This window comes from Eumetopias jubatus, unplaced genomic scaffold (genome assembly GCF_037043125.1).
Source record: "Eumetopias jubatus isolate StellerSeaLion01/CBP00866 unplaced genomic scaffold, mEumJub1_p1.0 scaffold_1, whole genome shotgun sequence".
Classification (NCBI taxonomy): domain Eukaryota; kingdom Metazoa; phylum Chordata; class Mammalia; order Carnivora; family Otariidae; genus Eumetopias; species Eumetopias jubatus.
In genome coordinates this window covers 204,400,864-204,427,425 of record NW_028274807.1, presented here as the reverse complement: position 1 = coordinate 204,427,425, position 26,562 = coordinate 204,400,864, and the positions used below count along the sequence as shown (strand labels likewise).

Below are 26,562 nucleotides of genomic sequence, written 5' to 3'. Positions count from 1 at the left end.
AACCCACAGTTGATGCTGTGGCTGAGAGTGGCACTGGCTTTATTGTCTTCAGGGGTCTTGGAAGGGTTGGGTTCTGAGGGGCAGTGGGGACGAGAGTTTTGGGGGAGATGGATGGCCACGGCCCTAAGTGGTGGGCATCTGGGGTGCCTCAGCCTGCGAGTGCCCATTGGCATCCCCCGTACAGCCGTTGGGGGCAGTTGGCGCTGGTCCTTTCTTGCAGGGCAGAGGGCAGCTGGCGACCACAGGCCCCCCTCGCTTGAGGCCGGGGCGCTCCATCTTGTGTTCCAGAAGCATGTGGTTCTGTGGCGGGAGTCCCACACAGGCCCTGGGGGAAAGGCTGGGGCTGAGCGGGGCCAGACCATGCAGCTGGCGAACCCCACAGCCTCCGATCCCCAACAATCCCTGTGCCGAGGCCGCCAGTGGACATTCGGGCCTCGGATGGGGACTCCAAAGCCGGGGCCCACCTGAGGATATTCTCGATGCAGCTGCGCTGGCGGAAGAGCGCATTGACCACCGGGCTGCCGGGCGGCACCAGCGGCGCCTTGAAGAGGAAGCTGAGCAGCGACAGCACCGAGTGGAAGCCCTGCGGCTCGGGGTCGGCGTCCGTGCAGAAGCTCACGCGCTGGCACAGCTCGGTCAGCAGCACCAGGTCGAGCATGATGGGCGCGGCCAGGAGGGAGTCCTGCAGGGCCGGCGGGTCAGAAGGCGGGGCAGGGCCGGCGGGCAGCCCCACTCCTGCCCCGGCGGGCCCCGCACCTCGCACGTGTTGTGCAGCACCAGCGTGTTGGTGCCGCCCAGCATCAGCTCCGAGGTGTACTCGTCCAGCGCCCGCTTGCTGTCGCCCACATACGGCACGTACTTGATGACCACCTGGGGGGGGGTCCGGCACGAGGTCACAGGGGTCCCTGCCCTCCTCCACCAGGGGCTTCCCCCCACCCCACCCCCCACCCCCAGAGCGGCCTGTGGCCCACGCACGCAGTGGTCGGGCTCCTGGCCGGGCGCGTAGAGCACGGGGTTGCTCTGCACCATGTCGTCCACCACGCTGCTCTTGGACACCTCCTTGGAGCGGAACTGGGGCGGCGCCGATAGGTTCTGCCCGTCGTTGTTGCCCAGGTGGTTGTAGCTCACGATGGACATGGTCTACAGGAACAAGGGGTCCCGCGGCAGCTGCAGGCCCCACGGCGCACAAGCCCCGCGGTGCGGGCTTGGGGTCTCCAGGCCCCCCCCCGCCCCCTCCCGAGCTGTGCACCCCCCAGGCCCACGCACCTTGAGGCCAGAGCCAATAAGGAAGTCCACGAGCACGGACTTGACCTTGGTCTGGCCTGACTTGAAGTCGTCTCCACCCACGAAGACACGTCGCTGGCGGGCGAGCTCGAGCGCCCCAGGCACCAGCGTGTTCTGCGGGGACCCATTGAGGAAGGCGCAGCCCTCCAAGATGCTAGCCACGGCGAAGAGAGTGGAGGGCGACACCTCCAGGCCCAGCTGTGGACGTAGGCGGGCGATCAGCACGGAGGGGTCCTCTGGGGCTGGTCCTGACCCCTCTTCCCAACCCTGGATGCACCCACCTGGATGGTCCGCAGCAGGTTCTCGGCGGTGTCATTGAGGCCTGGGACCACTTCGCAGAAGCGCTCCGTGTTCGCTGTCCACAGCACGATGACTTTGTCTAGCCCCGCACTGGACCGGAAGTCGCGGATGTCCCTGCGGATCTGCTCCAGCTGGGCGGGGAGGCAAGGAGGTTGTACAGGCCCCTCGAGCTGGGGAAGTCTGGGCTACTCTTCCCCAAGTGCAAAGTGAGGTCTGGAACCTCAGGATGGGAACGAGGAGACAAAAGGCCAATAACGCGGGGGGGTGCGGGGGTGGGATGAGAGGGGTGGTGGGTGGTAACTCGGGGCCAAAGGCAAGAGCAACAAGTGGCAAGGGATACAGGGTATGGGGCGGGGCCGCACCTGCTGTGCGCGCGTGCCCAGTATGAGGTTGTCAGCGCGCGCACTCTGGTTAGCTGCGATGAACTCGGGGATGTAGACAGAGGGCCGCGGGCGCAGGGCCTCCAAGTGCGGCCACAGTTGCTCCTGCAGCCCCCAATCCAGTACCTGCGCGCGCCGCATCGCCTCAGCCAGGTTCAGCGACGATATGTCCCAGCCTGGGGCGGCGGGGGGTGGGGGGAAGGAGGGGGGACGGGCGGGGGAGGGACGACACACCCCCAAGCTCAGCCCAACCCAGAACGTGGGCCCCTCCAGGCCCCGCCTCCCACCTCAGCCCCCAGCCTAGGGCCCCGCCCACCGTCGAACACGAGGTCGTCGGGTGCCACCATGGGCAGCAGGGCGCTGAAGGGCACGAACACCTCCTGGCCGTCGGCGTCCAAGCCCAGGCTAACGGTGCCCGCCTGCGTCAGCGAGCCGTAGTAGTTGGCCGCCTGGGGGGGCGGCAGGCGGGGCGAAGTGAGGTGGGGCGTGGCGTGAGCCACTAGCCGGCCCGGGCCCCGCCCGGCACCCTCAAGCTCCGCCTTCCTTCTGGATGCCTCAGCTCTGTGCTCCTAGCCAGGGCAGAAGTCGCTCGGCCTTTGGAGGTCCCCCCCCCCCACCCCCGGGAGCCCGCCGGCACCTTAGGCTCCGTCCCCGGAGGGTCTCCTCCTTCGTAGAGCTCCGCCCCCTAAAGGCCCTTCCCCCTCCTGCAGGGACTCGGGCCGAGCCCCACCCGACCCCCCACCTTGCGGCCGGTGCGCGTGGGCCAGGACAGGCGCAGTCGGTTGGCCAGCACGGCAGCGGTGAGCGTGGAGCCGTTGTTCCCGCCCCAGCCGACGAGCATGACCCCAAGCCGGGGCACCTGCCGGGCGGTCCGAAAGGTGAAGCGCGTGGACATGGGGTATACCTGGGGGCGGGCGGTCCAGTGAGCCTGAGGCCACAGGCCCTTCCTCCCTCACAGTCTTCGACGTTGGGTAATTCCCGTCTCCTCCCGGCTCCCTGGTTCCCCCATTCCCACCATCCCCCCACCCCGGGTCCCTTCCCTACCTTGAGGACACTGCCCTCGCGGCTGACGCACGTTGTCCGGTACTCGTACTGAGCCTCGATGGCGTCGGGGCCGTAGACCACGTCGGGGCTCTCGACCACGAAATCGGCTGTGGCCTCCATCGCGGAGAGCTAGGGGCGCAGGGTGGGCAAGGAGGTCAGCGGGGAAAGGAGAGCCGGCGGCCCGAGCCGACCGCGGTCCCCAGGGAGCCCGCACCACGCCCCGGGGCCGCACTCACCGGCGCGGAGTCAACTCGGACAGTGGCGGACGGCGAGGGCTCGGGGCGCGCGAACTCCAGAGAAAAGAGCCGCGGCCCCGCCCCCGCCCCGCCCCTCACCCCACCCGCGCCAGGGAGGAGGGGCGCGCGGGGAGGAGGGGCGCGCCGGCCTAGGACTCGGAGGACTCGGAGGACTCGGGTTCAAGGCCCCATAGGCCCGAGCCATCACTGCCCTTGGGCTCCCCGCCCCCCACCGGGCGCGGCCGGACGTCCACGTGGGCTGCAGACCCCGGCCCGCGCACCGGGCGCGTGGATTCGCTTCACACCACGGCCGGTTAGGGCGCGCGGCCACTTCCCCTCATTTTACGAAAGAGGACATTAAGGCTGCAAGAGAGCGCCAGACCCAGCCACCAGGCAGGAGGTGGAGCTGGGCAGGAGGGCTGGGCACCTGGGTCCGAGATAACTGCAGTGGAAACGAGGGTCAAAGACTGAGCCAGGGCTCTGACTCCACAGCCAGGCACTCCTCCAGCCTGGGCCGCCTCCGCCTCCCCCTTCCTGAGCAGGACTACCCACCACGCACTCCGGGCAGGGCTCACACGGTGTGTGTAAGGGGCGCTGCGAGGCCTCGGTTTCCCTACCTGTAGTGGGAGGGCTTGGCAGGGCCAGGCTAGAGGGGGGCCAGTGTTCGGTGAGGAGAGGAGGGGAAGGGAAGGGGCAGGACCAAGGAGGTCAGCTGGGGAGGAGCTAGGCAGGCACAGCACTGCGCCCCCCTAGCACCCAGTGATAAGGGAGCGTGGGAACCCGGAGGGCGGGCGGGCGGGGGCGGCTCCCCCAGGAACTTTCCAAAACAAGCGGCCTCCTCCGGCTGGAAAGTTTCCACCACTGGAGCTGACCCAAAAGGTGGATAGTTGGGAACGCTCACAGGAAACATGGTCAGGGCCTGGCCTTGGGGGTTGGGGGCTCCAAGACTCCGGTTCCAGGCTTTGCCCTCGAGGGACTCCAGTGTGGCGGAGCCGGAAGTAGACTAGGGCACCCCTAGCCAGAGACAAGTCAGAAGTAGGGTCTGGCAGGGCAGGTTGCCTAGAGGAGGTGGCTGCTGGAAGGCGTCTTGAGATGCAAAGACATCTCTTATCAAGAGACAGGAAGGACTGCCCAGGCAAAAACCTGGGGGAGTGGGTTCAGGGGCAGATGAAAAGGTGGCCAGGTGGAAGGGGGAGAGCAGCAGTTTGGGGACCAGGGCAGACCCTCAAGGCTGGGGACAGGGAATATTGTGTAACAAATATTTGGGTTTTGTCCCTGGTTTCTGGCTGGGGAGATGGAGTTCAATCGCCAAAGGCTGGTGATTTCATCATACCTACATAATGGAAACTCCGTAAAAACCCCAACACCGCACGGGTTGAGCGAGCACAAGAAGTGTGGGAGGGGGGGCACACCTGGAGAAGGGCATGGGCGCCCAGTGCCGTTCTCCACACCCTGCCTTCAGCATCTACTTCCATCTGGCTGTTGGAAGTGTCTTCCTGAGCGCTGTGAGCCATTCTAGCAAACCTCGGAGGGAGAGCCATGGGAACCCCTGATGTATAACCAGTTGCTCACAAGTATGGGTGGCCAGACACTTGTGGCAGGTGTCTGGAGTGGGGGGCGGTCTCATGGGACTGGGCCCCTAACCTGTGGGCTCTGATGCCAGCTCCAAGAGCTGAAATACAGTTGGCGCCGGGGGGTCTGAAGGGAGCTTGCGCCTCTGAGTGCCAGGTGACCTGGGAATGTGCAGACTGGACAGGCCCCCAGACCCAGCCCTGGGGAGCCTGAGTACTACTCATGGGGCAGCCTGTGGGAGGTGCCAGGAGGAGGGCAAGGGCAGAGCGGTCAGCTGGGCACCGGACAGTGATGGCAGGGATCGCCTGGGTGTGCAACATGGGGGGGACTGTGCTGCCTGGGAGTGACTGGGGACCTCTGTCCCCACCATAACACAGGCTCCTGAGGGCAGGGGCAGGGCTGTCTCCGTCACTAAGTGCCAGTGCCCAAGCGGAGCCTAGCACACAGGAAGGGCCGTGGGATCAGCGTGCTGGGGGGATGACAACCAGGGACGTTGGCCAGCCAGTGGCAGGGGTGAGCGGGCGGCCCCAAGGTTGTGAGGTTGGGAAGACCTTTCTGGGGCCCCTGGGGGGCTGGATTTGTGGCATCCTTGGCTCAGGAAGGATCCTGATGGGACTCCCTGCGGCTAAGGTGCACTCAGGGAGTAATGGCCATGGTGCCTGGGGGCAGCGTGAGGGGCTGCAGGGGAGTCTGGCGATGGGCCTAGGGGAGCACGTGGGCAGGGCAAAGCTGCGGCTTGATGGGGTTCAAGGGAGCAGACACTGGCCCTGGACCTTGGGCTGTGGGGATAGAGATGTTATCCCCTAAAAGCCCGGTGTGTGCCACTCGGCCCCACGGGGCCCGCCTGACCTTGTCTCCTGCGCCCCTTGGATTCCCCGGGCCACCTTAGAACTCCGGCCGAAGCTGGGGGCAGCGGGGCTGTCCAGGAGGCTAAGGCCCAGAGCCCCTGACCCCTGGAGCCCTTTCATCCCAGGCTTATTCTTTGTCTGTTTTTCCTTTTGAAAATAAATACCCACCCCCACCCCGTCCTTCAGGAGCAGGACCCTGACCCCTGCCTTCATCTCCTCACCTGGAGCTTGGAACAAGGACAGCCGTCCCTGTTGGCATCCTGGGCCTGGGGGATTCCACCGGGCCCGGTATCCCCATCCCCATCATGGGCGCAGGGGCAGCCCCAGCGAGCCGGCCTAGCGGGGAGAGACAATAGAACAGGGCCGTCACTGCTGTCTTCCCCAGCCGCAGCTCATTTCCCCAAGGAAGGGCACTCCCCGGGCCCCATGTGGCCCTACTACTGCTGGGGGCTGTGGCACTCCGGAAGGCCCCTGCTCATATACCCACCGTGGCTCCCCACTGCCCCCATATCCAGGCGGTGTGACCTCATGCCTCGCACGAGCAGGGCCCACCGCCTCAGCCAGTCAGCTTCTGCCGCCGCCGCCGCCGCCGCCAGCCTCCCTCCCACCCCCCACCCCCCACCCGCCCACCGCCATGGCTGCTCCAGGGCCAATCTCCTCCTGACCCCAGCCCACCCCCACAGGGCGCCAGGAGGCCCCGGCTGTGACAGACACAAACGCACCCAGGCACTTGGGGCTGCTAGGTTCAGTTCAGTGAAATTTATTGTAGGTTGAAAAAATCAGCATTCACCTGTTTAGTGTACAAAAAGGACACTAGATCTTTTAAGAAAATATTAGGAAACTGAAGACGCGGATGCCTTTCAATCGTAACATTTTGGCAAAAGTGAAAAGTTCTTGTAAACACCAACTCCATGGCTCAAAATAGTTTTTCTCCACAGTACAATATTAAAAAAGGGGGGGGGAACACAGTATCAATAAGTTAGACCATATTTAATCAGCTAGGACTTTCGTCCATCATCCCCCAAAGCACAAAACTTTTCTTAGCTTCATAATTCCTTAAAAGGAGAAAAACAACAACAACAAAACAACAAAAAGCCAACAACAAAAAGGAAATTCAACTTAGAGTCCCTTGAACTGGTTCCCAGGGCAGAGGGCCGGGTCAGCCCTTAGGCTGCAGCCTCCTTAAATAATCCTTCACCCGAGTCTGCATGTCCAGCTGAGCACATGACATGGCTGTTTGCAGAACTCGGGGGTCCCTGGGGCCTGCAGCCCCCACTCCATCCCAAATGAAAAACAAAACAACAGCCATTGAAACATGAAGGATCAGTTCCCTTGGTGCTCGGGGCATCCCAGGGGTCCCCGGGCAGGAGCTGGTGGGGCGGGGCGGGCATACTGCAGGTGCCTCCACTCGGCGCCTGCTCTTTGGGAAGCCATGAGGAGACGTCCCCGTGGCTTAGAAAAATAGACATGTCTACTGAGCATTTCTGCTCTCCCTGCCTCACTACTGTTGGTGGCAGCACCCCCCCACATCCCCCAGCTTGCGAGCCCCCGGCTCCAGGTTGCAGCCACTCCCTCCGCCTTCCCCAGTCCTGGGTGGCTTCGCTGAATGTGAACACACGCCTCAGGCCCCACTGCACGCCGGCAGGGCCCCCCACACACACACGTACACGCGTGCACACGCGCACACACGCGCATGCGTGCGCGTGGTCCCCCGACACTTTGGGGGACACTAGACTAGGCACGGCTACTAAGCAGCAATTATGGTGTCCATGGATCCCATGCCCCCAGAGTGAGCAGATAGGGCACGTTTTCTGAGCTCACTCTCGGGGGGTCCCCTGACCCCATCGACCCCCAGCCCCTCCCTGAGTGCAAACCCTGCGGTGGCTCTGCTAAGATGACCCCAAGACCCACAAGCGGACTGAGGGATGGAGTGAGGTCAACAGCATGGAGACCACTCGGTCTCAGCGCGAAAAGAAAAGCAGCAGCAAAGGGGGGAGACTGAGAACATAATAAAATAAAATCCGACACTGCTGCTGCAGTGTGAGCTCTGGCACAAAACCCCCGGTGACCCCCTACAGCTGAGGGCCTGAAATAGCGGGGCAAGGCCTGGTGGGCTGAGAGCCGCTCGGCCCGCAGCTCTGCCCCTGCAGCTCCCAGCAGCTGCTCCGGGGCCAGCTGGAGTTCTCGAAATAGACCTGGGCGGGCCTCCACCCCCTTAGAGACCCCGTCCTGGCCTGGGCGGGGAGAGGCGGGGACCAGAGGGAGGGCCCGGGGCAGGAGCACAGCCAGACCCAAGCACAGGAGGCCAGCCGGCTGCACCCTCCCCACCCCCGCCACCCCCCCTCCTCGGGTCTCCCCTCAGCCCTGGGGAACAACTCTGAACTTTCAGAGGCATCTGTAATACTGCAGGAAGGACACAGGGCAGCATCTAGACCTGGTGTCCAAGGAGGGGAGGCACAGGTTTAGAAAAGACGCTTTCTCTCTCATACAAAAATAGACGGAAGTCTCATAAGCAGGAGCTAAAAGTGGCTGTCTTTGTATAAAACTAGAAAAGGCAGGCAGGCTGGCCTTGGAGTCTTTCCATGAGGGGACGCTGGAGCCCCTGGGGCTGTGGGCCGGAGAGGAGGTGGGCTTCCTGAACAGCCCATCCCGGGTGGGGGCTCCTCAGGAGGTGTGGTGGGCTGGGGTGGGGGGGGTGGGGGGGTGGGATGAGACGCCGGCCACCCCACCTCAGTCTGTGAGCTGAGGGCACCAGGTCTGCAGGGGCTCCCCTGAAAGCCGGCGTTGCTGGCTCAGATGAACGTGTCTTCCTCGTGTTTATTTTTTTAAATAAATCTCTTTTTCCGCTCTGTAGCTCCCCCCCTCCCCCCGCCCCCAGCTCCCCCGCCATCCAGAACGGTCGCCCGGCAAGGGGAGCTGGCCTAGCGAGCCAGGCAGGACCTCCTGCCCCGTGGACTCAGGCTAGGGCCAGGCCTGCAGCTGCCGCTGATCGTACTCGGCAATGAGCCTCTTGATGTGGGCCAGCTTGCTGTGCAGGTACTCGCAGCGGTGCTTCTCCTGGCTGTAGTTGGTGTTGGTCTGCAAGAGAGAGGCAGGGCTGAGCCACATCCTCCACCCAGCCGGCCTCCTGGGGCACGGCCTGGTGTGGCGCCCGCCCACCTACGGGCCGCCCTGGGCTCCCACTACCCCTGCCTGTAGGCCAGTGCCCACCACACAATGACAAGGACCCTTGCTCTACCTTAGGCCAGAGCCCCGGGATGGTGTCCCACCCCAAGCCCCATCCTAGGAAACAGGGTCACTGCCGGGATGAGAGTGGCCAGAGGCAAGACTGTCATGAAGCCTCCTTCCTGGGCTGGGGGCCTGGCTGGCAAAGAAAAGCCCCGGCACACAGGGGCGCACACACGTGGTGAACCCACAGCCAGTGGCCTTCCGAGCAAGAACTGATAGGGCCCTGAGGAGGCATTCCTGCCGCTGGGGGTGGGGAACTTCAGCTCCTCCCCTGACCTTGGAGGGAGCGCCGCGGAAGAGCCTGGGGGCTGCAGCCACGGAGGAGTGGGAGTGCTAGAGGGTGCTTTGCTGCCAAGGGAGATATGGGCTGAGCTTCTCAGCTCTAAATTGGGGAAGGGGGCCGGGCAGGAGCTGCTCTGAGGACCTGAGACCCCCAGGCCAGCCAAGGCCCTTGTCTAGTGCTGCTCACCTTGAGACAGCTTTTTCTGACCCCACCCCACCCCCCACTAGGGGTGGAGACATACCTTTTTGATTTTTCGATATTCCTGCAAAATCTGCCCCCGAGTAGTCTGGAGGAAAAACAAAACAGAAAGTACACAATGCCCTTGCCTGCAGGAGACCCCTACTGAGTGACCCCTTCTCCCCTGATAACCTGTGACCTGCATAATCACCACCGGCCTTGAGACAATAGTCTCATCGTGGCCTGAGAGAAGCTGACCAAAGTAAAGAGAGGCAGGCTGGGTGGGAGGGGAGGACGAGCAGGGCAGGAGGTGGGGGAGGATGCTGGGCCAGGGGAGTGAGGGGCAGGGGCCCAGCCTCAGGGACAAACACAACGGCCAGCACAGCGGGAGGGAGGAGGCAAAGAGCAGGCCGGGCGGCCTCCTTCCCCCACACCCAGCTGGCCCGGTCGCTGTTCAAGGTCAAGCGCAGAGCCCCCTCCCCCTACACACCTGGGGGTGCAGGGGCATATTGGGGAATATCCATGTGGAGGCTGCAGGAGGGAGAAGACCGAGACCCCGGGATTCCTCAGTCCCAGACCCTCAGAACCCTCATCGCTCCTCCAGTTGTGAGCGGTTTCCTCTGGAAACCGAAGTGGTCCCCACGAGGGCCTCAACACCCCAGCTCATCAGACTAGCTCTGAAAGGTGGCATGAGGGGAGGCTGGTGACCAAGGATGGAGTTCCCCCCCCACACTCCGCCCCCCAGCAGCGAGCTCCCAACACGGGCTGGCTTGGGGAGCCCACGTGCCTTTGATGGGAGGGTGAGGGGGCCACAGGGGCTCTCCAGCCCCACCCCTGTGGCTCTGACAGCATGGGTGGGCTGTGAGCCGCAGAGAGGACTCGAGGCGCTCTTGCAGGGCAGACCCGTGTGACCTGACCCTACAGGGCCTGGCTGTTTCAATGGCTCTGAACACAACTCCTGCCCCAGCGGGTCGGGTCTCCCACCTGCAGAGTCGGTCTTGGGTGTCCCCACTGCACCGGAGGCCGAGCTGGGCCCGAGAGCCTGTGGGCCCCCATGGCAGAGTTGCAGGGACGGGCCCGAAGCACAGCGGTGGCCAGGGCCAGCTGAGTGCCAGGCCGGGGACGCGGAGCGACACTGGCGGAGCGCAGTGGCCCTCCTCACCGGGGAGGGGTTGGAGGCCCGGGGCTTTGCCGCACCCATGAGCAGCCTCTCACCCAGGTCGGGCGCGGGCATGGGCCCCTCCCCCCGCCGTACCTCGTACTCCTCGGAGCCCTGCGGGAGCTGCCGGAGCTGGGCATCCAGCTGCGTGAAGCGCCGTGTGACCCGCTCGATGCGTGCGTGCAGACCGCGGTACTCGCTGTACTCCGCGTTGAAGTCGTTCTTGTAGCGCTGCCGCTGCTCCGGGGAGGAGATGGCGGCGTATCTTCTGAGGAGACGGGAAGAGGGGCCGGCAGGGCTCAGGGGGCCGCGGGGGGGGTGGGTGGGGGGGGTAGGCCCGAACGCCCACGGCTGCATGGGCGGCCCCACCCAGGCCCCAGCGCGGCGGGTGACTTCCCGGCTCTGGGAGGGGCCCAGGCCTCGAACAGGCCCGCGGGGCTGAGAGCTCCCACGCAGGGCCCTGCAGTGAGCAACCCCCGCCCCCCCGCGCCGCCCCCGACCTACAGTGCAGGGGAGAGTGTGGGCCGCGGAGAGGGTGGCAGGCCGGCAAGGGAAGTACTCACAGCAAGTAGTCGGGGGTCTCTGAGGTCGAGGTGGGGACGCTTGAGCTGTTGCAGGTCCCATTCAAACCTACAAAGGAAGAGCAGAAGGTCTGCTGTCTGAAAGACACGGCGGGATAGCAGAAGGGGAGTCAGGATGGGCAGAGGGCCACCTGGGGGGGGGGGCTCACGGGACCCAGGAACACCACCGCGGAGCACTGCGGGTGCCCCCGAACCACAGCCGTGGGACGTGCAGAGAGCCCAGATGGTGCCACGTGCAGGTTTTCAGCAAGCGGCTGCAAGGACAAGTTCATCACAGGGCCAGCGCCTGGGCAGCCCGGCCAGAGCCTGACCCACCCAGAGACCCCGCTGCCTCTGATGACCGATCATTACTCTGGAAACGAGCAAGCCCCTTGCCCAGCTCCGGCCCGGCAGGACGGAGACAGAGGGCCACTCGGGAAAGTCCTGGCTCCTGCCTGCAGCCCAGGCCACCCATGAGGTGGAACTGGAGGGCACAGGCCTGTCCACGGCGCTTGGGGGGCACAATTGGCCAAAACTATAATCTAGCCTCTTCCCCAGGGGCTTCTTTCCCAGCACAGAAGAGATTTCATCACTGTGCAGTGTACCCTCAGTACACACTGTGCCCCCCTTAGAGAGGAAGCAGCCCCCCTGGGAATCCCTGCACCGCAGGACTCCCACCAACGGATGGAGCACACATCTCCCACCTCTCGGGGTGGCAGCCCAATGGACACGCATGCGAGAGCTTAGTCCGTGCTTCCACCTCACATGCCTTGCATGACGTATGCCTTCCAGAGTGTTCTGCCATTTGTGGGCCCAGTTAACATTGCCTCATTTAGCCCTTCTGAGATCTTCACCAGGTGAGAAAACAAACGGGGAAACCAAAGCTCAGGGTCAGATTCTCCTGGCACCTAAGACACCTTCGAGCTCTGGCCTGAGGCAAACCTCAGAGGCCCTGCTCCTACTGCAGCCCTCGCTGCTCAGCCATCGCTCAGCCCCTGCTGCACCCGCTCAGCTGGTTCCCACCACAGGGCCTGGGCCTAAAGGGAACCCTCCCCACAGCTGCCTTCTCATGTGCCCCTTCTACTAGCTTCTCCCGTGCTTCCCCCGGGTCTGGGTCCCACTGTGAGAAGGCTCCCCACCCCACCCGCCCCCCACCCAGCACACCGGGCTGCCCAGGAAGGCACACCGAGGCAACAGGAGGGGTCCACGGACCGAGCAAGAGTGGGGAGGAGGCACAAGGATGGGCAGAGGACCCAGGGGTGGACCGGCAGCACAGGGGGACAGGCAGCCAGCCCTGAGGGGCACGAGTTGGGGTTTTGGGTCCAAGGTGGCATCAGCACAGGGGTGGCTAAGGAGAGCCATCTGCCAGACAGGTGGGGGCTGCTGCATCTGTCTGGGGCAGAGGCGAGCATGCGGCAGGGCCGGGACGATGCCACACAGAGGAATGGGGTCACAGTTGATGCCGTCCCTCCCATATGAGACACAAAAGCAAGGAAGCATCCTCACATGCTGACCTGGAACCTTCTCCAGTGCGTCTGAGGCAGGGGCTGGTGCACAAAGAACAATGCCATTGTTAAAGGGAGGTGGGTGGTTCCTGCTGGTGTGAGCACAGGCAGAGCACACTGTCCCGGAAGGAGCCTCAGAGCAGGACGGTAGGCCTCTGTGCTCAGCCATTACCGTTACATTTGAGGCGCCTGCAAGACGCACATTCAGATGGATAAAGCACAATTTTTAGTGCCTGGTTGTCCTTTTCTTTTCCCCTGGGCCACCTACTCCCTGGTTTGCCTGATTCCAAATCTCACTTTCCCACCTTAGCCTGGGGCAAGCTACCCAGGCCAACGTGCCCTGGGCAGGATCCGAAGCCGTCTGAGCGCCATGTGCCCTCCTCCTTCCCTGGGCCCTGCCAGAGGAACAAGGGCCTTGCTTTCACCATTTAGGACAGGACGTGCTGCTTGGCTGGGCCTGCTCAGGGTTTGTCTCTCCAGGCAGGACCAGCTCCAGGGAACCAGGCCTTGCCTCCATCCGGCTACTGCCAACACCTGCCCTCCAGCCAGAGGGATGGGCTGGGAAAGGCCTTTCTGGAGAGCAGTTGAACAACTCATTAGAAAGCCTTAAGGAGAAAGCAGCTCTACCCTTGCCCCAGGAATGCCTCCTGCTTGGATCCTTCCTAGGGAAATAATCTGAAAGCAGCACCAAGTTACACAGCCTGAGACTGTCCACAGGTGGCAGGTGCAGCTGCATCTTTGTGGCCACACCATGCTGATTAGGTTAACAGCCACAGGAGGTGTTCAGCTCAGGCACACCCAGCTATGAACTCAAGGTGGCCCAGGCTCTGGGGGTGAAGACCCCTACTCCCACCCCAAGTCTGGCCTGTCCATACACCTCCCCAGTATCTCTGGGCCCCACAAAGTTTCTCTGGCTCAGCACACAGCCCCAGCCAGCCTTGCACCCCTCTCATCCTGCTGTGATCCCAGGTCTCTCGACTTCCGGCTTTCTTACCAGCTCCATGACCTCCTTCTGGCTCCTACAGCCTGCTGTTCTATGGACAGCTTCCCAAACCCAGTCTCCACAAGCTGAAATGTTCACTAGTGAGCAGGCTACACGAGGCCTGTAGCAGTCCAGGTGCTCCCCCTCTCTAGCCAGGCCCTGTACCCCACTGCCTTCCTTGAACCCTAGCCCCACCCTGCTCCCTTTCAGTGTCTGGGACCTCCCTTGCAAGGAGAGCTGCACCTGGAACTAGTTCCTCTCCGGGTGCACTGTCCCCTCCCATGGGCCCCAGCTCGGAGGTTCTGTGCTCCCAGCACTGGCCTGGCGCACAGTAGGACCCCAGAAGGCTCCAGGGCCGAGACCACTGGGGCATTCACAGACAACCTTGTATAAGAACACAGGGTGCCGGGGCGCCTGGGTGGCTCAGTTGGTTAAGCAACTGCCTTTGGCTCAGGTCATGATCCCCAGCTCCTGGGATCAAGTCCCGCAATCGGGGTCCCTGCTCAGCAGGGGAGTCTGCTTCTCTCCCTCCCCATGCTCTCTCACTCTCTCTCTTTCAAATAAATAAAATCTTAAAAAAAAATTAAAAAAAAAAAAAAAGGAACACGATGCAAAGGAGCTGAATGTGCAGGGCGTGCCAGTATGGGGGCTCATGGCGTGGTAGAGCCCCCTCTGAGCAATGGTGGGGGCAGGCTGGAGCTCACCCTCACTTGGCAGTGTCCTCCCACAGCATCCCCCACCCCAGGTCGGACCCCTGGTACGTACCCGGAGCATCTGGTGGGGCTCCTAGGGGGCTGGGCATGTGGTCTGGCAACCGGGCCCGGTGTCTGTCCTCAGTTGCTCTCTCCTTGTCTTTGTGCTTCTTGGACTTCTTCTTGGATTTGCTGTGTGATGAGCCACCATGGGGCCTGCTGGGCTGGGCACAGTCCGTCAGCAGGGGCAAGCTGAGGCACGTAGTTGGGGCTGGGGTGGCCACTTCCCCATGCTCGCAGTCCCGGCCACTGTGGCCCAGGTCATTGCTGACGTCAGCCAGAGGGTCATGGATCCTCGGGGGCTCCAACCGCGGGGGCAGGTGGGCATCTGTGCCAGCTAGTGGGCCCGGAGTGGGCAGCAGGGCCTCACGGCCATGGGTTGCACTCAGCTTCCCATTGACGGCAGGCTGAGCTCTCTGGGTAAAATGGGATATCCTGGTTTTCTTGCTGACCAGGGAGTCGGTGAAATCAGGAGGTTGTGATCGTTTCTGCAATGGGAGGGAAATAATTTTAAAAGGGAGAGTGTCTGGAGCCACTGGTGTCTCCTGAGAAGTGGCTGCGGAGCAACAGGCCCTGAGCTCATGAGGCCCTAGGAAACCCAGTGCCTGACTGCAAGGCCCAGTCTGGCCACAAGGGGGCACCCAGAAGAGCCAGGCCCCAGCTAACCTGGCTCAGCCCACCCTGAGGACAGAGCCAAGGAAGGGCAGCAATCGGCGGAACTGGCCAGCTGAGCACTCAAGAAGGGCCACCTCCAGGGACTGGTCTGAAACGTCGCAGCATTCAGCATCATCCCTAGATGATGGGGATGCTGACAGAACCAAGTCTGAAGGACACACGGCAGCCCCACAGGCTGGGACTCTCCCCACCCCTCACCAGACCCAGAACTACTTGGATCCCCAAGGGACACCCTGTGACATGGTGCAGGCCACACCCCACTTCACAAGCGAGAAGCCTGAGGCATGTGAGGCGAGGCCAGACCATGGGAAATGGCTAGAGAGCAAGATGGTAGGTGGCAGGCCCACCATCAGGGGGAAACAGGGTAAGGAGGCTGCCAGCCCTCTACTTTGGCCCAAAGCCAGGGCAGGCACAGACCTGATCTCTCCACAAGGAGGATTCAGGGCCTTGGACATGGGCTGGGAGCCTCCAGGGCAGAGGAGAGAAGGGGGGTAAATAAGGGACTTGCTACGAGGGGTTCACGAGCCAGGTGGGGACACCTGAGCGCCCGTCCTGACTACTGACTAAATCGGCAATGGCCACCACTCACAGGGCCCTGTGCCTGCAGCCAGCCCGCCTGATTTTACGGAAACTTCATGTCAGCCCTGGGAGGCAAGTGCACCTGCCATGCCTGCTGTACACAGAGCACGGGGCTCAGGGCAGTCTGGGACCCCGCCCTCACTTGGACACACCACCCACAAGCATTAGAGGGAACTGCACTGAGGGCCCAAGCCCAGGTCCCCAGTCTGGGGAAAGCCCGGCAGTTGCTCACTCACTGAAGAAAATACCTGGCTCTGAACCAAGGGCCCCATGGGCTGCCCAAACACTGAGGTCAGGCCTGGCCCACTGGCCCCTAGCCCGCCCTCCTCCCTCACCATGGCCGCCACCGCAGCCTCCGCACATTGTCACATCCTCGCCCACCGCTCCTACCTGAGGGGGTGAGGCCGAGCTTCCACGTTCCCTGGGAGGACTGGCGGCAGCAGGGTCTCCAGGGAGGCCCACCGCACTCTGCGGCTGGCAGAGCTTCCTACGAAGGAGAGGTAGGGTAGCTGTACAGCCCGACAACCTGTGGGGCATGTCTAGGCCCACCTGCCTTCCCCCTGACACCACACTGTCCCGCCTACACCCAGTGATTCAGGGTGGGCCCTGCCATCCCGATGAACCAGAACAGGGTCGAGTACACTGGGTACCTCAGGGCAGGGCAGGCAGAGAGCAGCCCAAACACATCCCAGCCCAGGCTCATCCACAGCCTGAAGGACTGCCCACTTGGTGTCCCGTGTGCCCAGAGAAAGCTCAGTGGACCACCCACTCATCCAGACACCCATTGCTGTGGAAACCAGAAACCCAAGTGAAATTGACTGGATATTCAAGCTTTGTGCTGTGTCCCTGTGGGAGCTGGGTACACTGGGGCACTGGCCCCTCCTTTTAAAAACAATCATTCAGGGGCGCCTGGGTGGCTCAGTCGTTAAGTGTCTGCCTTCGGCTCAGGTCATGATCCCAGGGTCCTGGGATCGAGCCCCGCATCGGGCTCCCTGCTCAGCGGGAAGCCTGCTGCTCCCTCTCCCACTCCCCCTGCTTGTGTTCCTGCTCTCGCTGTCTCTCTCTGTCAAATAAATAAAATCGTAAAAAAAAACAAAAACAAAAACAATCATTAATCCTAATAATGCTTACTGCAGGAACTTTATGCTGAAGGGGACTGAGATGCCCTAGCATGACAGGAAGGCCTCCTGGATTCAGGACCGACCTTCCTAGGAGCCAACATGACAATATCTCCTCAAGGACAACAGGGGCAGCCACCAGCCTACCAGTACCTGAGCGTAACGATGCAGCCAGGGATGAGGGAAGAGACACCCCAACACTCAGAAGGGCAAATGGAGGCCCCACTAGCGACCCTGGCTTGAGGGCCCTCTCTGATCCCCCTCTCATTCCCAGAGGCTGCAAGTCTCACGGGAACCCAGCAGCCAGCCCGGTGCCAAGTGTGGTGCCGCGGGCCCTCTGTGTGCTGCCAGGGTCTGGGGCTACAGGGAATGCATCTGCACTGCTCTTAACCAGTGACGAGCCGAGCAGGCCTCCTTAACAGACAACCACATGACAGACCGCTGCTCCGGCCCCTCCGTGGTGGCCCCAAATGTGAGAAGAGCCCCAGGAAAAGTGCCTACAACGTGCAAGCACTCACAGGGGCCACGCAGTTCCCATGGCCAAGACAGGTACCTCAAATTTTCTGTCCAGCCACATGGAAGCAACCACAGGCATTGACATCTGCTCTCTTTCCAGCCTCCACTGAACAGGCATGAAGAAGAAAGGGAAAAGAGAGGAGCACGGTCCAACGCTGGAAGCGGAAGCAGTGACTATCTCATAGGGTCCAAGAAAATGGGGCCCCAAGCCATAGTACCCCACGGGCATGGGCTCAGACTCTCAGAGACCTCAGAGAAGGGGCTCCTGCAGGGCTGTCTCCACTCTGCTCTGGGGCTGTGGGGAAGGAGCCCAGCCTTCTCTACGAGGCCAGGAGGCTGCTCAAGACACACCTGGACAATGGGATGGACAGAGGTGTGGCCTCAGGAGACTGAGGAAACAGAGGGGTCCATGGGGGCGGGTTTCAGAGAAACCGAGGCAGCCCTCCTGAGGAAACGGAGCCACTCAGGAAAGCCTTGAAGGGCTGCACCTAGGCCTCCAGGTAACAAATGTCAGAGTCCAAAAGAGACAAGAGAATGCATTTGAAAGGGAAGAGAAACTCTATAAGCAGATGAAAACTTTCAATCCACAACAGAAACACCAGCCTTAATATCCACAGAAGACAAAGGACTTGAATAGACATTTCTCCAAAGATGATACACAAATGGCCAATAAGCACATGAAAAAGTACTCAACATTATTAGTCATCAGGAAAATGCAAACCAAAACCACAATGAGGTATTTACCTCACACCCGCTAAGAGGGCTAGCATAAAACAAAACAAGAACGGAAAATAACAACTATTGGTGAGAAAGTGGGGAAACTAGAAAACCTTTTTGTGTGTTGCTGGGAGGGGAAATATAAAATGGTGGAGCTGTTGTGGAAAAAAGTTTGGCAGTTTTCCAAAAACCTCAACTCTACTTCTCCTTCTATACTTGAGAGAACTGAGAATCTATGTCCATACAAATCCTTGTACACAAATGTTCACAGGAGCACTAGCCACAATCACCAAAAGGTGGAAACGACCATCAACAGGTAAGTGGATGAACAAACGTGGTGTATATCCACACACAACAGATTATTGAGCCACAAAAACGAAGCTCTGATAACGTTACAACCTACATGAACCTTAACCGTACACTGTACACTGAGTGAGAGAAGCAAGTCACCAAAGACCACATGTTGTAGGAGCCCACTGATACGAAACGTCCAGAACAGGGAAATCCACAGAGACAGAAATATGACTGGTTGCCGGGGGGGAATGGGAGTATCCGCTAACGCGGGGTTCCATTTTGGGGTACATGTTCTGGAACTAGTAGAGGCAGCAGCTGTACAACACTGTGAATGTAATTAATTAACACCTCTGAATTTTGAGAAAGAAGAACAAGTCGGGAGGCATCACAATCCCAGATTTCAAGATACACTATAAAGCCATAATAGTCAACACAGTATCATATTGGCACAAAAAACAGACACAAGGGGAGTGAGCACAGGGCTGGGCACGGCTGCCGAGGCCGCATTGCGCACTGGAACACCTGAGGCAGGACGGGCCCCAGCAGCTACACACACGGAGAACAGAAACACTGAGGAGGAATCAAAATGATGCTGTAAGTGGGTGTCCATGTAGAGCAGAGCCTCAGGGGCCCAGGCCGACCTGGAAGCATTAGCGTGCTTAACTCCGGTATGAATTCTGAACAAGCTGTAGGAAAAGGAGGCGGCCCAACTTCTGGGGTGATACTTGTCCCCACAGGCAGAAATACCCCAAGGCCCTATTTTTCCTTCTTGCTTCGAGGCTTCAAGAACCGCTGTAAATGGGGTTTTCTTCAGGGAGGGAACAACCTAAATTGAAGAAAAAAAAACTGTACAGACGGGTGGCCGGGGTAATCTTCAGTGTGGTTGCAGGCATCGAGGATGCTGACCCTGACCTTTGCACACCAACCAGCTCGAGGTTCCAAGGACAGTAAGTGCGGCTGGTAACAAGCAGTTTCTGGCGCAGCTGATCCCTAAGCTGGCCCGTGCAGACAGAGAGAGGAACACCATGCTTGCCCAGGAGAAGGCCGAGTGCCTTGGGTTCACACGAGTCCTGGCAGCTCACTCAGCGGAGCAGGGATTAATATGAGCCAGGAATTACACAAAGCTCCAGAGCCATGGGCGCCTGGGTGGCTCAGTCGTTAAGCATCTGCCTTCGGCTCAGGTCATGATCCCAGGGTCCTGGGATCGAGCCCTGCATTGGGTTCCTGCTCCACAGGAAGCCTGCTTCTCCCTCTCCCACTCCCCCTGCTTGTGTTCTCTCTCTCGCTGTGTCGGTGTGTCTCTCTCTGTCAAATAAATAAATAAAATCTTAAAAAAAAAAAAAAAAAAAGCTCCAGAGCCAAGGATTCCTACCGACCCCACCTACACACAAACACACAAGGCTACCTGCTCTTGGCCAAGTCCCTTCTGGAGAGCTCTGTGTGGCCAAGGCCCTTGGGGTCTGAGAACAGCAGCTACCTAACAAGAGGCTCTGAAGGGAGGGAGGCCAGGAACAGCCTTACAGTGCCCTTCGTGTGTCCCTCGTCACCTCAAAGCACTTGGTTGGGCAAATTTGACCATTTCAGCACCAGACTCTGACCAAAAATGTTTGATGGATGAAAACACCTGTAGGAGGTGACAGTACCAACCCAACATATTTAGCTAGGGGGAACAGGAGACGCCAGAGAGGGGATGGGGGGGGGTAGGAGTGGTCTTCTACTGAGAACAGCTCCTCAGCCTCCCCAAGACCTTTGGACAGCCAGACCAGTGACCCCAGGCTGGCTCAGAAGCAGGTACTGGCTTGGGGAGGAGTGTCCTGCAGGGCTGAGGAGAAACTCTGGGTTCACCTAGAATAGCCCCAAGTCTACATGCAATTACTGCTTTAAACAGCTGAACTTAAAAAAAAAACAAACAACCAACCTCATAAATAACTCAAGTCCCTGAGAAATCATTTAAAGACTAATTAGTGTATCAGCCTGCTCTGAACGGTGATTCACAGCCCGTGCTCCCAAGTCAGGCATCAGTTGAGAAGGAAATCATTAATTGCTCACCTGAGCCAGGCAGGGGCCTACTTAACCACTCCTCCCCTGAGCCACCAAGGCCACTCCTGACCTCAGGTCCCAATTAATCTGAGAGGGAATGTGTTTAATTAATGCTACTTAATCACGCCTGTGGGGAGTTTTATTTTGCTTTGTTTCTCTGCTTCAAGTTCCTGAGAGGTTCTTTTTAAGAAGGAGGTGGCCTGTAGCCGAAGCCTGTGGGGATGCGCAGGTTTTGGAAGGGAGCTTGATGGGAAAGGAAGTGTGGAACAAGCTGGGCTGACTGAATACTTCCGTCTGGGCATTCTGGTGTTCGGGTGGGTGACTTGCACCTTCCACTCCCTTCAACAGGAGCTGACCTTTCCCCCAGTAGGAGGCCAGAGTGGGCTGGCTCGGCTCTGTGGCGTCCCAGGTAGTGGGAAAGACTGCTAGAGAGCCTCCACAGATCCTTCCATCCTGCTCAAGGGTCCCGTGGCCTTTGGGACCACACTAGGTCACCCCGGCATCCTCAGGATGACATCTGCCCCAGAACCAGGGTGCGGGGACATGCCCAGGCATGGGAGGCAGCATTACCGGACAAGCATCCGCTTCAACAGCTGCTGGTCCCCTTCCGAGTAGCCAGGCCAGTCCTTCTGCACATCCTTATACACACAGTCCTTCAATGTGCATGTGCCATCCTTGGCATTCACATTGGCCACCTGTAAGACAGAGACAGGATCAGGATGCCTGGGTGGCTCAGTCAGTTAAGCGGCTGCCTTCGGCTCAGGTCATGATCCCAGGGTCCTGGGATCAAGCCCTCCATGGGGCTCCCTGCTCAGTGGGGAGTCTGCTTCTCACTCTCTGCCCCCTCTCTTCTTGTGCTCTGACAAAAAAAAAAAAAAAGAGAGAGAGAGAGAGACGGGGTTATCTTGCCAGAAGCCCCAGGAGAGGGAGAAGTTACTGAAAGCATTTGATGGAGGGTGGGGGGCAGAGACACAGGAAAGAGGACAGCACCCCCCCCATCCCCTGTACACGGGGGGCAGCAAGCCTTGGGATGCAAAAGTATCAGAACACCAGGTCCGGACGCACATGTCTTATAGCTGCTGGAAGACAGGTTGGCTCTAAAGCAAGGGGGGCTGCCTTTTTTTTACACAGGACCCCTTCACCAGCCTCCCCTGTTATGGACTGAATGTTTTTGTCTTACCAAAATTCATATTAAATCTCAACACCCAAAATGATGGTATTAGGAGGCAGGCCTTTGGGAGGTGATTAGGTCATCAGGGTGGAGCCCTCATGAATGTGAAGTGTCCCTCTACGAGAGACTCCAGAAGGCTCCCTCCCCACCCCTGCCATGTGATAACCCAGTGAGAAGACAGTCTGTGAACCGGGAAGGGGGCCCTCACCAAACACCCAGTCTGCTGGCGCCTTGATCTTGGACTTCCCAGCCTCCAGAATCGTGAGAAGTAAACATCTGTTGTTTATAAGCCACCCAGTTTGTTATTCTGGTACAGCAGCCTGGAGAGACTGACACCCCACCTCTTGGATACGCACTTCTGTGGCAGAGATGGTGGCGGGTGGGGGAGCCAGGGCCTCCAGGGGCCAGGCTACGTCCACCTTCCCCACAACCAGCTAGCCCTGCCCCACTTTGTTGGCCGCGGAGAGCTGGTGCGGCAGCTGATGTTTTTCACTATCACAGGCTTCTAAGAGGACTCCAGGTCACGAGGGTTTCCTCAGGGAGCATTTTTTAATGGCTAAGTAATATTCCACCAAGCATGTGCACTGTGATTTACTCAAAGATTTCTCCTTTGTTGGATGCTGATGCCACTTCCAGTTTCTCTGTAGCATAAACAGACACCGCTGTGTGCAGGTTTTTCCACGCTTGTGATGGCTTCCTTCGGCCAGCTTCCCAGAAGTGGGATTAGTGGGTCAAAGGCTCTGAACATTTTTATGGCTCTTGATGCGTTTTGTTAAAATGCTCTCCAGAGGAGCCACCCACCCGTCAACACTCCCACCCACAGAGGATGAGCCTCCGGGTTTCTCTGAGGCCCCGCCAGCACCGGAGACAGATGCTTTAAATCTTTGCCTTGGATGTTTTCACAGAAGGAAGAGAGAAGGTGCCTTTGAAGAGTGCGGTTTCATCTGTGCTGTTCATCGGAATCCCTGATCACTTGCGGGAAGCTGGAAATGACGAGCCTGTGCAAGGCCCAGCCCACAGAATCCCCTGAGACCTTCCCCTTCCTCAAGCTGCTGGGGTCCTGCTATACTACCCACAGCTGCCAGGGACGACGCGCTGGGTAGTAAATACAGAAGCACAAAGCAGATGGGGCCATTCAGAAGAAATCAGAGTAGACATGGGGAGGATGTTCTGCCCACAGACACCAGATAAGCTGCCCCACAGGAGGCTGCTGAATCCAAATCAACCAGAGAAGCCAGAGCCCAGCACGGTGCCTCTCTGATCCTGGGAAAGGGCTTGGGAGCAACCACAGCATCTCAGAGGTTAAAAAAGCAGGCACCCCGGGCAGAACAACATCAGTACCGACAGATCCCTAGCTCTTCGGAAAACCGAGGCTGGTGTTCTGGCCACATTTGAGGATTGCTCAGAGGATAAATCTCAGGTGTAACTGTGTGTTCTGTCAGCCAAGTTTCACATTCTGCATTTGAGGGGCTCATGTGCTTCTTCTTTCTTCTGGGCACAAACGGCAAGAGAGGAAGGTGGGAGCAAGGGCATTTCCAAGAATGCCACAGTAGGGGTTGATGGCCACCTAACTGGACAGCAGTGTGGGCTGCAGCACGTCCAAGGGCAGGCCTGTGTCTTCAGTCCTGGCTTACATCTAAAGACCCGGCATTTTGCCAGCCCTGCCTCATTCTCTCCGAGTTCCAGCCTGGGGGAGGGCCTCCACTGTGCTTCCCCCAAGTTCCCAAGGATAAGGCTGACACCTGCAACTTTCCAAGGAAACAAACCCCCCAGGAACATCATTCCTGGTTCTGGAGCTTTCTGGATGCTTTGGCAAGCCCCTCTGCCAAAGAAAACTTCTGAGCCATGTAGCTACATAGCTATCTTCTAATAGGCCTTGAGCCAACTCATATGCTCAAGAGGGAGAAACTGCGCAGCTTGGTTCTCACCTGTACAACCTCTGAGTGGGGCACAGTGCCTCAAGAGGCCAAATCCGGGGGCGCCTGGGTGGCTCAGCTGGTCAGGCGTCCGGATCTTGATTTCGTCATGATCTCAGGGTCGTAAGATTGAGCCCCATGTCGGGCTCCATGCTGGGTGCGGAGCCTGCTTAGAATTCTCTCTCTCCCTCTGCCCCCCTCCCCCCTGCTTGCACACACACTCTTAAAAAAAAAAAAAAAAGAGGCCATATCCACACAGTTTCCTGGCAAATGGAGCCCCCAAGGCCAGGGTCCCAGCGAGATGAGGGGCAGCGAACCCCGTGGCTCATCCTCAGATACAACTACTGATTATCTCAGCATGTGAGTTTTGCACTGTCTGTGCGCCCAGAGCATCTGAGGCAGGATGCAGGAGGGGCAAGTGAGCTGGTGGACAGAACCCGTAGAGGTGCGACCACACCTCCTCCGCAGGACGGGACTGTCCACTGCGAGCCGTGTGAACCTCGCGGCAGGGCTCCGAGGTATCTGCATGGCCCAGCTGATGTGGCGAAGCCAGAACAAGCTGTTCAGCTTCCCAGGGCTCCTCAAGCTCCCTCCATGGGCTTTGGGAGACAGGGAAGGGCCTAGGGAAAGCAGCCAGGCCCACAGCTCTTGCTCTGAAGCCTGAGCTGTTCTGTAACAGCCGGCTCCATCTGCAGACGTCCCATTCCCTCCAGCTCAGCCTTCCACCCCTCAAGAGGTGCTGCTGGCAAGCTGCGGCCGCACGTGCCAGCCCGAGGGTCCACAAGTGAAGGGGCCACGGCTGGTGAGTGGCAGGGAAGCCCACCTGACTGAGGAGCCTGAGCTCTTGTTAACTCACATCTGTGGTTACCCAGGCTTCTTTTGATTCTAAAATCATCAGGCGACTAAAGTCTAGGATCCTCTGTGCTGTGCCTCCTGCCTGTGTGTTAGCAGATGGTGTGGACAAGGGTGCTGACCTCACTCTAAGCCATCCTCATTGCCACTGGACAGCAAGCACCACGACAAGGGACATGTCCGTGACAGCCCTAAGCATGTCCTAACCCAGGAGGCCGAGGCTCTGAGGCAGGCTGAGAATCTTGGAAGAGACCTCGGGAAGGGCCCTTTCCAGGCTGCCCTGTGTCCAGACCCTGTGCAGAGGCCACCTGAGGCTGACTGGACCCTCAACCTGGCCCCGGGCAAGCACGAACCTGCTGGAGGAGGCCATCCAGCGCATCCTTGTCCGCCTGGGCCAGGCCGTCCTTCTGTAGCCGCAGCAACAGCTCGGCCTTCCGGTAGGGCCTCAGTGCCAGGAGGTGCAGCACCCGGTCACGGAAAGGCCTCTGAGACACCCCACTGCCCCCGCTAATGCCACCAACACTGCTCTTCTTGATGGCACTCGCCAGGTTGATGGGGGTCGCCCGCTTCCGGGAGGGCACAGCGTCCGTGGCCCCCGGGGCTGGTTTCCGAAACTGAACCTTCTTGCCTGCAACAAGAGCCAAGGCATTAGGGATGTGAGGGGGTGGGGGGCCTCTGTGCCCCTCTGCCTGGGGCTGATGCCAAGTTCTGAGCGGGTGCGTGGATGCCCACTGATGGCCACCAGCCCGAGGGGAAGGCAGTTTCAAGCCCTGTCCAGCCCAGCCAGCTCGGTGGGGACCCAGGACAGCTGAGAGCACCACCTGCTGACCACACACAGCTCATCAGGCACTTGCAGGGCCCCCAGTGTCAGAAGCAGGAGCTGCAGGAAACAACGGACTTCATCACGGGCAGCCCGACCACTGCAGGGAGAGGGGGCTGATGGCAAAAAGAGTGGGGGTTCCTGAATGGCCAGAGGGAGATGCCCCCGGAGCCTACACATCACAGCACTGTGCTGGCCCCACAGGATCCCCCATTCTCTCTTATGAAAAAGGAGTGAACAAAGGCATCAGGCTGCTTGGGCACCTTCTCTGGAGACCCCAGGGTAGGAGCAGCTCCCCAGCTGCAACCCTGCTGAGCGCTTCTTGGGCAGACATGGCTGTGCTCAGAGTCCCAGGGGCAGCAGCCTGATCCCCTACCCTTCTAGAGCAAACAGACTCCAGCTCTGCTCTGGAGGGAGGGGCCTCCACTCAGAAACCATTAACTAACCCCTGGATAGCAGCACTGCCACTGAGGGAACACGCATGGCCAAGGGAGGACAGCGCATGCTTCATGACCTTGGGCCAGAAAGCTCTCTATGAGGATGTTTTTTGCTCTCATCCCTTAAATCTCATTTGTCAAATTAACACAGGAGGAAGTGCTGTCAGAATCCTCAGGTCCCCAGAGGACCCAGCTGATGGGCCAACGCAGGGTCAGGGAGAGGCCTGACACAGTGGGACAAGCATGTCTGTCTTCAGAGGCCAGGTGACAAGTGCTTCCACCAGAACCAAAACCACTGCAAAACTCTTGCTGTACCCAAAGTGGCAGAAGCCACATTTCTCACCAAGTTTTAGGCGAAAGGACCAGAAATTTACCGAGATGTATACGTATGTCCACATCTGCACCTCGAGGTGAGAGCAGCCAGTGGAAGCATTTTTGGATTTTGGCGACTGCTCTCGTGTGGCTGTCTCCAGCAGCGGCCACAGCCCAGAGCACAGGCTCCCTCAGCACGCATGGCCACGTCCACCCAGACACAGCGGTCACTGGCGACACAGACTCCTGCACGGACATCTGGGGTTTCATTCAGAGTCAACCCCACTGCCAAGCCAGTGAAATCATGTGCTCCTTTGGGGGGCTTTGAAATCCTCCTACCTTTTCTTAAAAAAGAAAAAACCCCAAAAGCCACCAAGGTCCTGGTTTGCTGTGAGCCATTTTGAGCCTCCCTTAGGCCTAACACCCTTCCCCCCGGCCTTGAATCCTCATGACTCTTGAACTTGTCTGGACCTAGGTGCTGGGAAAACTAAAGCAGGAATGGAGCTTCCTACAAGTAAACACTTTTCATGCTGTTGGTGTCTCAACTTCACCAAAACTGTTTCCAAGCAGATGATATGCCGCCAGGGCCTTCTCATCCAGCAGGGAGTCAACACATTTCCTTCCTAGGTGCGACTCGACGGTCCCTCATTGGCCCCAACCCAGCAGCAGGCCACTTGCCACAGGGTAGGTCTCGCCATCTGCACCTTGCCACTGGCCATGTCAGTCTTAGGGAAGAGCCGGCCAGGCAGGTGAGGGCAGGGGTGGCTGCTGAAGGACAGACCGCAGCCCTGCTGTCGAAGAGCGG

At 59.7% G+C, this 26,562-nt stretch overlaps 2 protein-coding genes across 4 annotated transcripts in view; both read right to left on the bottom strand.

Annotated features, from left to right (window-relative positions):
* Nucleotides 1-22: 22 nt before the first annotated feature.
* Nucleotides 23-8,554, bottom strand: ISYNA1 (inositol-3-phosphate synthase 1). Of its 2 annotated transcripts, none has more exons than XM_088028960.1 (12): nucleotides 8,394-8,554; nucleotides 5,886-6,000; nucleotides 3,009-3,137; nucleotides 2,707-2,868; nucleotides 2,281-2,413; nucleotides 1,947-2,140; nucleotides 1,566-1,715; nucleotides 1,267-1,482; nucleotides 976-1,140; nucleotides 757-870; nucleotides 465-682; nucleotides 23-325 (listed from the first exon to the last, which is right to left on the bottom strand). In XM_088028960.1, exons 1-12 carry the CDS (start codon nucleotides 8,552-8,554, stop codon nucleotides 124-126), a joined length of 1,959 nt encoding a protein of 652 aa, XP_087885086.1. In that variant the 3' UTR covers nucleotides 23-123. The 2 variants fall into 2 exon arrangements, with proteins under 2 accessions (XP_087885086.1, XP_087885087.1); XM_088028961.1 differs by lacking the exon at nucleotides 8,394-8,554 and adding an exon at nucleotides 6,387-8,351.
* The window catches only part of ELL (elongation factor for RNA polymerase II), a 69,708-nt gene continuing 51,684 nt past the window's right edge, over nucleotides 8,539-26,562 (bottom strand). The window contains exons 5-13 of one of the 2 annotated variants that reach the window (XM_088028955.1): nucleotides 24,542-24,816; nucleotides 20,820-20,944; nucleotides 15,955-16,051; nucleotides 14,324-14,798; nucleotides 12,586-12,765; nucleotides 11,075-11,141; nucleotides 10,608-10,779; nucleotides 9,417-9,461; nucleotides 8,539-8,742 (exon numbers count right to left, since the gene is read on the bottom strand). In XM_088028955.1, the coding sequence (XP_087885081.1) occupies nucleotides 8,626-8,742; nucleotides 9,417-9,461; nucleotides 10,608-10,779; nucleotides 11,075-11,141; nucleotides 12,586-12,765; nucleotides 14,324-14,798; nucleotides 15,955-16,051; nucleotides 20,820-20,944; nucleotides 24,542-24,816 (1,553 nt within the window). In that variant the 3' untranslated portion in view covers nucleotides 8,539-8,625. The remainder of the gene's footprint in view (nucleotides 8,743-9,416; nucleotides 9,462-10,607; nucleotides 10,780-11,074; nucleotides 11,142-12,585; nucleotides 12,766-14,323; nucleotides 14,799-15,954; nucleotides 16,052-20,819; nucleotides 20,945-24,541; nucleotides 24,817-26,562) is intronic. The other variant, XM_028087010.2, reaches the window with a different exon arrangement.

Coding starts and splice junctions, on each gene's coding strand:
- ISYNA1 (XM_088028960.1), bottom strand. CDS start 8,554: ATGGCGGGGGAGCTGGGGGCGGGGGGAGGGGGGGAGCTACAGAGCGGA. Junction 2,414..2,706: donor CCACGCGCACCGGCCGCAAG/GTGGGGGGTCGG, acceptor CCGCCCCCCCAG/GCGGCCAACTACTACGGCTC. Junction 1,141..1,266: donor TTATTGGCTCTGGCCTCAAG/GTGCGTGGGCCT, acceptor TTGTTCCTGTAG/ACCATGTCCATCGTGAGCTA.